Source organism: Canis lupus, chromosome 27 (genome assembly GCF_011100685.1).
Source record: "Canis lupus familiaris isolate Mischka breed German Shepherd chromosome 27, alternate assembly UU_Cfam_GSD_1.0, whole genome shotgun sequence".
Taxonomy (NCBI): Eukaryota; Metazoa; Chordata; class Mammalia; order Carnivora; family Canidae; genus Canis; species Canis lupus.
In genome coordinates, this window is record NC_049248.1 from 23,074,936 (window position 1) to 23,087,847 (window position 12,912).

General features: G+C 32.7%; 1 protein-coding gene across 21 annotated transcripts in view; it reads right to left on the reverse strand.

Annotated features, from left to right (window-relative positions):
* Positions 1-12,912, reverse strand: part of SOX5 (SRY-box transcription factor 5) — a 997,462-nt gene that overhangs the window by 389,142 nt on the left and 595,408 nt on the right. Inside the window, exon 1 of one of the 21 annotated variants that reach the window (XM_038577059.1) lies at positions 12,229-12,428. The exons of 18 other annotated variants lie outside the window; for them this stretch is intronic. In XM_038577059.1, the coding sequence (XP_038432987.1) occupies positions 12,229-12,266 (38 nt within the window). In that variant the 5' untranslated portion in view covers positions 12,267-12,428. Of the gene's footprint in view, positions 1-6,627; positions 6,651-6,841; positions 6,974-12,228; positions 12,429-12,912 lie in introns of those variants that run through there. 2 more of the 21 variants (XM_038577075.1, XM_038577077.1) reach the window with 2 other exon arrangements.

The following is a 12,912-nucleotide window of genomic DNA, read 5'->3' on the forward strand; positions in this document are numbered from 1 at the left end:
TGGAAAGCACAAATATAGAGAGAGGGGAGCAAAATTCCTTTATATTTTTTTCTGAATTACACACTTCTTCCTCAAAAACTAAAAAGCAATGATCGTTGGCATTTCATACAATTTAGACAAATTAATACTAACACATTCTAATAGCTCAATTTTCCTAATATTTAAAGATGCAAAATATATTTCAGATAAAGAAAATAAAATAGATCAAGTTACTGAGTCAAAGTGTATTTTTGGCTTACTATGTGCTAAGTAACAGTCCATAGTAGCTCTTATCAACAACTCCATAAATTTAAAAGCTTCTAGTATAAAATACTTGGTGCTATATATATATATATATATATATATATATATATATACTGAGGACTTCTCTCATACCTTTAAGGTAAATGAAATGGGTCAAATAATTAGATTTTGCCTATAATTTACTATCTATAGCATGGTTTTCCTTTACTGAACGAGTGATGAAACAGCACTGGTCTGATTTAATACTATAAATTCAGAACAAATGGGAAAGCATTAAATTCAGAAGTGCTTCTGGACCATTAACTTCCGTGCTGATTTGACATGCACCATAGTATTCAGGCAACAGACTCAGGAATATAACCTATTCCTAAAGCAAACAGTATTTTATCTCATAACCATCTGGGGTTCTCGTCCTAAGGGCTACTTGTGTAGTGTTGTCTGGTATATTTTAATATCCTGATGTGTGGAACTAAGACCTACTTTATTAGCGAAACCCATTTTGCTCAAAAAAGAAGACTGACATAGAAGAGATTATAGAGGGAACAAAATTTTGGCTGAGGCTCTTGTTTTCATTATTTAGCTGAAGAAAATCATTGGTTATATATGCTTTCAAAAACCTATGGTTTTTCTAAGGTACCAATAAAAGTGATACCATTCATAACGTGGACAGTGGTCTCTTTCATATATTGCCTATAGTCGCAAACTTAAGTGCCAAGCAGATGGTTGAAATCTGTTTTGTATAAAACGTGTGCTTTTTTTCCCCCAACTGTGTTCTTTGTATTCATATTCAGCCTAGGTTTTAGCCATCAAAACACTGGCACTATGTCGATCATTAGCAGCATTTTAGACAACTGGCAACTAAGGTATTCACTGTTCTCCACAAAATGTTCAGCTAATATTTCCCAGATGTATAATTAAGGCAAAAGATCATCTTCTTAAATTGGTATCAGCACTTTGGATGGCTTCTGGCTTTCAACAGATTATATCAGTGGAAAACAATTTTATATCAAAAATAAAGGTTCTGTTTCTTTGATGTTTTTGTTTGTTATATAGCTTTCCATAAAAAGAAACCTATACATTTCCCCAAGCTTCAACCACAGTCTAAGAAATAGGTAGCTAAATGCAAAGATCCTCATGTTACTTTTATTATGAAAATCAATGGTGCACTATATTAGATAACTTTCTTCAAGTTATTTAAAATTTTCAAGATATTTGTATAAATAATGTTTTACAAAGCAATAAATAGTGTGGGACTCTTTTTATCTTAGTTAAAAAACTGAATATTTTTTGTTGTCCAATAATTTTTTATATAAAATGATTCATTTTTATGAATGTACAAATAAATGAGTTTTAATTTGCATAGTTTAAAGTATAGGAATGTGTTAAATCAGGAAATTCATTATTTTAATACTTAATACTGACATTTGCAAAAACAACTTTTAGTTTATCATATTTCTTATATATTTAAGGGGAAGAGATGTATTTTTGGGATATTTCGTTATTAGCAGTAAGCAGAGGAAACTATGCTATATTGCTACTATTTAGGTACAAGTTACCTGGGATCGATAATCACAAGTTTGTTTAAAATAATTATAGTTGTATTTACTACAAAGTTTTAAAAATAAGTCAATAAATTTCTTACAGCATTTTTTCATATGCTAATATGTATGTTGTTATCAAACAAAAATATGCATTTTTTTTCAAAGTCGGAATTCAGTGGCTTGCATTCAGAGATATCCAAATATTTTTATACATTTTCATAAGTTTAAAATGACTCACTAGAATTAAGGGATAAATAATTTTATACTCATTTTAAAGCCCATTTTATAGATGCATGGCTGAAACCCAAAGAATTTAAATGACTTATACAACACAAAGTTTTAATTCTTGATTTAGAAGCTGTAGGAACATACGCCAACTTTGTATATCACTAAATGCTGTATTATAAAATATATTAGCAGTAAGTTGCTCAATTGGATGATTTCCAGATTTTCTTTCTTAACAGTAGAATATTTGCACATTTCCCTTTGGTCCTAGTTCTAAATGTAGTTCTGGTTCAGGAAGGTACTTTACTGTTTGTTTTGCTTTGTTTTGTTTACAATCTTTATATCTGTACCAGGAGAAAACGAGAATAACATCCATTCTTTACTCTGAAATTAAAGTGGCAGGAATAGGATTTTAAAAAATTCTATATCACCATTATTAAGCAAATAATTGATTTTAACAAATAGCCAATTCCTATGTTATCCTAAATATATAAATCTTTATTTAAAACTTACAACTAATTTGTACAAGGACAAGGACTTTGTCATATCATAGCCATATTTTCAAAGTACATATAATACAAAAAGTCCTTGGATACGGAGTTAAAGATTATGTTGCTGATGGTGTAACTACACTTTTTTTTTTTCCAAACACACAATCTGCCGAATGTAACATATTAACAATATGTGAAGCTTGCCCTTTCAGATAATATAGCTTTTTTTAAGTACATTTTTTCATTGTTTGTTCCTCCACTTCTTGCTTCCTAGAGTTTAACATTTCTTTTCTTGAAATTGCCAGCCCCCAACCAATGCATATAAGGATTGGTTGACATGATACTAATATTGCCTAATTTATTTTGGGAACTTACTTTGGACTAGCTGTTTGTAATCTTAGTTAATTTTGCCACTTTCCTACCCAGAGTTTTATTATTCATTTAAAGATATACTGTCCATAAGCCCCTATGCTCTACTTTCTAGCTTCCCCCCCTTTTTATCCTATGCTTATAAATACTTTCAGCTCTTTGACCTAAAAAAGCCACTCTCATGCTTTTTATATTCGTTCCCTCTTCAATAATCCATATATAATTTATTTTTCATGATATTTGTAATAGTTGAGGATGGTGATCTGATGCACCTGAGAGTTTCAACCACATAAAATAGGAATCTTACTTTTGAAACATTCAGCTTCAGAAGAGTTCATAACAAATTTGAGAACTTAATCTTAAATAAGAATTATAGATAATACTTAAATTTTAAAACTCCTAAAATATATTATGGTTACTTGTTCCTGCATAATACCACTCAACTTACAGGTAAACTGTGAAGTGATTCCACTTGTCAAGGCTGGTTATATGAGCACCTCTGGCTCCAAACAATTGCATAAATGCAAGGATTCTGACCACTAGAGTAAGGAGCTAGGGATCTTTCAAATGGAATTCAAGGTAATGAAATTTTAAAGATGAGAGATTTTAGAAATTATCCAGCCCACCTTTACATTTCACAGATACATACACTAAGACACAAAACTTCTCCTCAGTCTATAGAGGAGACTGAGACAACTCGAACTTGAGATGTTACACCCAGCTAATTATACTTTCCATGTTTTAGTTTAAAAAAGTCAGTGAAGATACTGACAAATATAAATGTTTACCACCAAAGGAGGATATTGTTCTTTGTGTTAGGAGAAATATTCAAAACTCACAAAATTTTTTTTCATTTGTTATGTATACCTTAGGCCTCTTAACATCAACCTCCTCATTTCTATCCAAAATCTCAAATATCCCCAAATTTTATTAAAGCATATCTTGAACTACCAATCTTCTTGAATTCAAATTTTCCCTTCAATATGCACAACAATACTACCTTCAGATTTTTAAGGCTGGGATACTATTACATATATTCTTCAGAGAAATGTTGGTGACTCCTAATTATTTTTTAGTTTACTTATAAAAGTCAATATATTCTTCTCCTTCACTTTGATTCTTTAAATTGCTATCAGGATCTTTTGGATATGCTTTTGTTTCCCTAAAATAATGCTTTTAAATCACTGAATATTCCTAAACTGTATAGGTTGAATTAGATCCATTTTATTTTTCCAGTAATATTAAATTTTTAGAAACAGTTATACCACCATATTTATATCCCATCATCCTTAGGGCTCTAAAAACAATATTTTTTCCTCTATTTCCCAGATTCTAGCTATGTCTAGGGCTGGAGGGAAAAGAAGTTCTAGCTTCAGAAATAGCATTCATTGTTACCTTTGTTTTTCTACTCCTAGGTCTTATTTGATTATGGTACTTGGAATATTACATAAAAGTTTTCTTCACATCCTGCTGATATTATGGGAGAGATGACAATCTGAGCCTGATATTGTATGTTCAGTTATCACTTATTCAAGGTCAAAGTTGAATTAATAAGTGAATCAGAAATTGAATAGTTTGATCACCAGCTCATTTCTTTCTCTACTATCTTAACAAATCTTCAACATAGATCTCTTGTAGTACAGGTGAAAAAGAAGGAAAGAAATAGCAACCGTTAATTTTATGTGACATATTCCTGCAAAGTCTTTTCAAACATATGATGAAACTCAACAGCAAATAAGGGGTGGGGGGTGTGAAACAAAGAGACACCAGGAAAAGAGTAAAAATAAAGTCTTTGGACTTTGTAAATTATTGCCCAACAAACTCTGGCCCAGGTAAATAACCAAAAGAAATAATTGTAGGCAAACAAGTAAGACCTTAACTCCAGAATGAGAATAAAAATGTTTTAGAACTTTGCCAAGCAGCCTATAGGAACTGTGAGTGAAATAATATAGCATAAATAAAGCATTACTTTTTTTTTCATTTTGTCTTCTTATGTGAACGCTATTTCTTTTCAATGTTTGTGCTTATTTTTCATTACAATGTTCTTTTCTTAGATAAACACAAAATTGTGTAAAATGACAACTCAACGGATCGTATGTAAAAGTTCTATAGCTAGCTCCCAAACTACCTCCTGGGTATCTTGATCCTAATTAATATAAAAACAAAACCAAAATTAGTAATAAAGGAAATCATTTACTACATTTTAAAATAAACTTTGATTAAAAACGTACCAACGAAACACTATTTGGGCCTGTGTCTTCTTTTACTACTAGGTTAAAACATACATATATCCACAAGCAGAGCAAGTTAACTCTTTCCCTTCCTTTCTCAGCAGTGTCCCCGAAGCCCTTAAGGAGTGAACACTCATTTATAAAATTGCTTCTCTGTGTCCCAACTGATCTCTCTTAAACTGCCAGTATAAAAACCTTATAGGGTCTTGAGCATGCCTTTTTCCCCCCTCACAGTGAATTTCATCTCTTCATGTCACATCTATTCTCAGTGCATCTGATTCTTAGGTTTCCATGTGACAGAAATGACTAGAATGGGTAGGGAAGGCACCTATGCATAGGACACAGTAAAACTCCATGCATCTACACTATGAGAAATATTACAAACGAAGCTACTAATATATTTTTAAGAAAGATCATATTTTCTGTTTCTCAACATTTTCTTTTCTAAAAAACACATTCTTTCAAAGATGTGAAGAGCAGAAATAGAACGCTGTTACATATGAAAGTTTCAATGGATTCGCTGCCAGCAGCCTTCCTTTATAGTGTTCCTCTTACCTACAGTATGTGTTGGCACTGGCAGGTAGCCCTAATTCGTTAGTAGCCAAATTATTTTTGTCCCTGAAGTACGAGAAAGCTCCATAGCGCATGAATGAGACATGGTTTACTAGTTTACACACATTTTTATAACTCCAAGAAACCAAAACTCATTCACAAATGCTTTCGTTTCAGCAAAGAGAAGGGCTACAGAATACCAGAGGTACCTACTTTGAATTCCTGTTCCCCATTCTCCATGAGAAAATGAAGAGAAAAAAAAAAAAAATCTTTTTAGCTTTACCAAAAAAAAAAAAAAAAAAAAACTTTGGTCCCCAACGCAAGAAAAACAAACAGCTTTCTATTCACCACACTCCACACTTCAACAAAGTCAAAATATTTCAGTATAAGACATTAAGAAAAAATGTCATTTAGTAATAAACCTAAATGTCTCCAGACAAAAATTTATCATGACGGCATAGCAGCCTTAGATAACATGGTTCACAACAACTAGCATCTTTGATCCCCAGCTAGATATATACTGCTACACCATCTTCACTAAGTTACAGAGAAAAAATAGGAAGAAAAAATAACCAACACTTAGAAATAAACATATAACGCAAGTGATGATTCAGGCATAGCAAAAAAAAAGGAAAGAAAAACAAAACTCTGAAATTTTAAGGCAAGACAAAAGTAAATGTATTAACACTGAAGAGCCAAGTGACTGAAATGTTACTTAGATAAAAGAAAGATTTAAAACACAATGAGACGAGTTCAGGTTTGAATTGATCTAAGGTTCAACACTGACTTCAAATGCCTATGAACATCTACAAGCTTTTGTTTTTAATTTTCCTTCTGTCATGTTTTATGGGTAAAAGTCCTTAAACTACCTTGTAATAGATTAATTACTTTCAAGCTGAGTGACAAAAGGGCATAATGACCGGAAAATGATACAAAAGAAACAGAAAAAGCATGTTAACAAGTTTATCAACAAACCTGGGTAATTCTCATGAAGTACAGATTAAGGTTCAGTGGTTCCAAACTGGCAGCATTCAAGTTGGGTTCATATTTGGGTTTTTTGTTTTGTTTGTTTTTTTAAACCACCTGTCCTAAAACGACATTGTTTATGCTAATTATCTTTGTTTATGCCACAATTCTGTTTGTTTACCACATTCTTTTAAAATACCATATCCCTATAAACAGTTCTCACCAGAATTCTTCTAAATCTTGTTTCGGTCTGGTCCTTCTCGGCAGCCCACTGAGCAGAATGCAGCTCTACAATGAAGGCGCAAGAGCTGGGAACAACTTTGAGTCTCTGACTCCTCAGGCTGGCAAAGGCAGGGAGTACTGCTGAGGCTTTACTCTCAGGCTCCAAGGGAAAAGGATACTGAATGTGTAGAAATGCAACACCCCCCTATTGGACAAGCAGAACCATACGCCACAGGATCTCCAGAGGAGATGTATGAACTCTCAACTAGTAAGTGAAGAGAAGAATAGATAATCCTAAAGGGAAGGGAACACAGTTTTCAAACTGCAGGAGAAAACACAGAAATCAGAAAGAATAAAAGGTCTTCTCCTGAACCATTATCAGTTCCTGGTTAAAATAAAGGAATAGGAAGCATTCTCTTAAAGTGTCCCAAATAAACATTGTCCACTTAAGCAAAATACTAACAGTCCTTAATTGTTTCTCCTCTAGCAATATCATTTAATCATGTGCATCCATACAGCATTCAAGCTTTATATTTAATATAAATGATGACGCTATCAATCAATGAAAAGGAAAGGACAGAATGAATGACGCAAGGAAAAATTTGCTATGTTTTAGTTCATTTCTTGTTCAACAGAATTTTTCCATTAAAAGGACGATGTTTCATGCTTTGGTTAAATCTTTGAACATCTTTTTATCTGACTGCTATCATCTGAGTCAGACACCTGACATTAAGCTGTATGTGAGTTAGTATAAGAGAGAGATCCAGATTGGTTTATTTCCCATGCTGTTAGTTAACTTCATTGAACTTATAAATGAATACCAAATTATGAAGGAAACAAAAATCCATCCATTATACTTTTAAAAATAATTGATGAAAAAACTGGGAGATGTTTAATCTATATAATACACATCTGCATTATACATATACTCATTAGGTGTTTGGAGAATTGATAGTGGAAAGAACAGACAATAAAGATCAGACTTTTATCCATGAATGTAATTTTGCTTTTTAAATGCATTATGAACATAATCCATTTGAAATAGCTTCCAATTCTATGGAGGAGTAATGTGCTAAACATTAAAGTTAGTCTTATTATTTGCCTCTCAGGTATGATGCACACACAGATTTTAGTTAAGAGCTCCCTAAGAACAGGTAAATACGTTATCATGTTATCATATGCTTATATTTGAGAAACACAAGATAAGAAAACACATCAGCATGTGAAGTAATCATAATATTCACACATTTTTATATCTGTCAACCTGCTAAATACTGAACAGTACATAGTGCCACCTGACATTTAACCCTTAATTGTTCTTGCTAATCAGTCAGGTCCCTGCTAAGTCTTTAGGACAGTAGGAAAGTGTGATAGAAGTATAGTGAGTTCAGTACTTCAGGCGAACTGTATTCTAAACTAATATCTTAGCTAAATGAATTTGCGAAGTATTGAGATAGTAATTAAAATCTATAATCAGTTGTAGGCACCTTTCCTCTACAAAGTAGTAGTAAATAAAAATAAATAAAATGAGCAGAGGCAAATATTAGAACATTCTAAAAACGCAATATCAAACAGAGGTTTACAGTTATGATAAGGTGACAGATGTGAACAGATAACTTTCCTTTGATTCACACCTGGAGGTTACCTGCTAACTTGAATATACTTATCACTCATAAAGTTTCTAACTAAGCTAAATAAATCTGTACGGGTAATAAATATTTTACTACTATGGCCAAACTTTAGGTTATTCAAGTACCGCTAATGTCAGAGATATTCTTGCAGCCCGCTAATAGTAATTTTTCACGGTAATTTTACAAATTAGCTTTTCACAGCACCTGATTCATATTTCTCTCTTCAAAAAAAAACTTAAATTTTTCCTAATGTCAAAAAAACTATTTTTTAGTCAATATGACCACAAATAAATTTGATGGTAATAGAAAGTAAACAAGTTAGATTTTTATTGCAGAAGGTTTTACTCCCATACTGTTTCTTTCAACATGCAGAAAATAGACAGACTGCTGTCTGCACCCGTTTTGAGAGAAGCAGAGGTGATACTATAAGCTTAATTTGCTTCATCCCACTACCTTCAATCTTAACTTTCCTATTCTAGACATTTTCAGACTGTCTTCTTAAGCAATCATCTTAAACTTGCTTTTTAATTAAACCTCTAACATAAAACAATTAGAAAGTCTAACAAGTAGCATAGTCATAAAACTACCACACTATCACCAAATATGATAAATATAAATATAAAGGAAATAAATTGAACACAATATTATTGATAGTATCAAAAATTGCTTTTTTAATTAATCAGAAACAAACTAATATTGATATTTCAGGCAAATATTTAAATGTATTCATTCTAGGAATATGAAAAAAATGATGGTATTCTGAAAGGAAAAACCTTATGTCTGAATTTTTTTATTATCTATTACACTGTCTTAAAAATTTTAGGAGAGTTCAAAGTGTTCTTTCTCATGATGCTTTTACTAACATTTATACCAGGTTGCCAGTTATGTTTCCCCTAAATAGTATGATGTAAAGACTTTGCTTACAAATAATGTTTTAGAGAATACTTTGCCTATTCAGCTCCCACCTGAGAATTGTGTTTTTCATTAATCATAATCAGTTATGACAGGGATGCTTAAAAATAAAAATAAAACATTTCTACTTCTTTACTTTTTAGAATCACTGTTCAATTTGCTCTACCTCCTGAACATTTTTTAACAGACAATGAAACTGTTACTACTTCTCAATTATTTAACAAGTGCTTATTAGCTTGACAGTACTGACCATGTTCATTTCTAGGGCCGATAATACAGACATAACAAATTTAAATCCAAATTTTGATCATGATATTTAAGTTTTGAATATTCCTTAAAGTTTAAAATAGTCTACAGGTTGGAAAGAATAAAAGAGGATGAACAGGACTCCACCAATGAAGTTAGAAAAAAAGATGACATAAAACTTCCAAAATACGAGAACCCCAACCCACTTATTAAAGGAATGTTCCTTTAGAACAAACTTCTTTATTTCATAAAGAAACGTAGATGTCTTTTCAGATTTATGACTAAGTTTGAGTGAACAACTTATCTATAGCAGGTGAGCAAACAGAATAAAAATTAACACTCAGTGTAAATGACCTACTTATTCATGAAAGTTGCAATAGTTGAAAAGACAAAAAAAGCTGACTATATGTGATAATGCAGTTATAGCATACATACCTCTTTTTGAGAATATAAATATTCAATATTTAGTCTGCAACATATACTCTATGTGGGTGACTATAGATACAGTCACTCGTGCAAATTCAGTGTAAACAAATAGTAATGAATTACTGAGATTTTTTTGTCTGTATTACCAATTACAACCACAGGGGAAATTATTAAGAAATTTTATATAGCATGACATTTAAAAAATTATTTTAGCTACCAATATTTCCAAATATGCTATCTATACTAATAACTCTATTGATTATCACTTGCTTATTTAATTAGCCAGCAAGAAAAGCATGCCTTTGGGGTGACAAAAAAGAAAAAAAAAAGAAATTCTCACCAAAAGGAAACAAAAAATGTTAAGAGATTTGAACATCAGAATAGTAAAGGGAAAAGTTTAGTTTAAAAGAGATAATTGAAAAAATACAAATAAAGTTCACAGCAGGAAAGCTTGCCTATATAGAGAAATAGGTTACAGCCTGTTAATATGTAACTACCTTTTTATAAGAACAGTCTGTTAACTGGCTTACAAATCAGATTCAGAGTTTTATTTTCAGAAAGTATAGAGTTGAAGATAATCATGTGCTACTCTGTACATGCTAGAAAACTTACTCTGGTATATTAACAGATTGCAGCATTCAGAATTAGTATGTCCAATATAAATAACTTCAATATCTACGTATGAAATAGACTATATTTCCGAACAAAAGCTAACTATCTTAAAGAGTTAATATATAGAACTTTGAAAAAATTAATTCAAGACTGTTAAGAAAGCTCAGTCATTCAGTGGAATTATCTTGTGAAGATGCATCCTAATTAAAAGAGAGAGAGAGAGGAAGAAGAAGAGAAGAAATGAAAGAAAGAAGACAGTATTAAAGTATATATGTTGGCTATTTTACTTTCTTCCTTGATCTGATGTTGGCTTCTCTAATATGTGACCACATTCAAGCATTATTTTATTCTCAATACCCCTCTTCTCTTCCACTGCTTCACTTCTAGAATGTTTTAATCTTTGTCCTTTCTTTTTTCGTCTTTTCATATCAAATTCAGTCGTTTGAGCGATGAACAGCTTGACTTAGCATATTTTTAACCAGCTGGTCTAGCACCTAGCTTGCATTGCATAGTCAGATACAACAAATGTTTATACAGAAGGTAGCTTTCATGAAAATGAAAAAAAGCCTGGGTATCATGCATCCTGGCTTTTTTTAGCTTTTTTTTTTTAATTCACCATACAGAATACAAAGTTTGAATTCTTTTTAATGGCAAACAAAATTCTATTTATAGTTCCAAAAAATGAACTTATGCTGGGATAAGAACTCAAATTTAAAAACTGCAATGTGTACTTATAGGAACATGAAGAGGGCTAAAATTCTTTCAAAGCCCTGTTTTACTTGCAACAACATCAAATGGAAGGAGATTGCACATATTTCTTTAAATAGGAACTACTTAATTACAAATACACTTATTCCCATCATGGCAAAAGGGAAAAAATACAGTAAATCAAAATTAGTTTACGACAACTAGCACAAAAAGTAGCTACTAAAACTTAGAAAGGGATCATCCCCATTTCCCTTTTCTTGACATTTCGAGTAATATACTGATACGTTGCTATGATGTTAAATTTTCTTTTCCTTTTTTTTTTTTTTTAAATCTACTCTCTTCTATCAACAAAAGGTCATGTGCTTTACTAAGCAGCCTCCAAAGTTTTACGGAAGGATCAAATAGGAACTTATAGCCTCCGTTTTTAACCATCACTGAAACCTTCTGTCACACCAGAAATTACAAGACAGAGATATTGAAAACGGTTAACACTCTGCACAAAAGCATTTAAAAAGGTGAACAGGGGAGAAAAATATCAATGAAGGAAGAAAGTAAGAGAGTGAATGAGAAAGAGAAAACCAGCGAGTGGAAGGGAGAGAGATGCTTAATGTTCATTTAATTTCCTGTGATAGGACACAACCTTAAAAACATTAGCAGAGATCTCGGAGACTTTGCCAATCAGTTCAATTTGGTCCGGGCAATCACAACAAAAATCAGCTAACAAGATTGCAGAAGCACTAGCTAAAAGCTTTTGTAACAAACACGTTTTAGGGAAGCATCTTCCAATTGATTCAGAGATGACTGTAAAATGAGAGTTGTACTTCAATATATTAGGGGGGAAAACTGTACTCACCTTTCAAACTCCTGAGGTAAATCAGGGTCAGTAAGCATGCTGGAAAAAGCACAATTTCCCTTTGTCACAGCAGCCACCTATGATCGTCTCCAACTGAACCTGTCAAGTGAGTCCAAACCTTCTAAACCAATTGATTTTCTCTCTTCTCTTCTCTTCTCTCTCTCTCCCTCACTCCCTCTCTCCCTCCCTCCCTCTCTCCCTCTCTCTCTCTCTCTCTCTCTCTCTCTCTCTCTCTCTCCCCCTCTCCCCCCCACCCTCCTCTCCCTCTCCTAGGACTCCTTGACCAGTCTCTTAAAGGGGTAGCGCACTTCCAGCAGCGGGGTCTGGCTGGCTCCCCCCTCCTCGAGCCGCACGCTCGGGCTGCAAGGCACTAGACAACCTCAGGGTGCCTGTCCTTTCCTTTTAATTCTCTCTTCTAGACATCACCGAATGTGAGAAGTCAACTCATTTAACACGTCTCCCATACTCTCTCTCCTCTAAATAATAAAAGTCACACGCACGCACACACACACACACACACACGCTCACACACACACGAAACAGTATGATTTTTTTTTTTAAATGCATTTGCTGCTGGTTGAAAAGAGAAATCTGTACACTAAGGGAACCACGAGTAAACTGCATTTATTAACTAATTAGGCAAACACATTAAATGTTGGTAATATCCTTTTTTACACAAAGAAT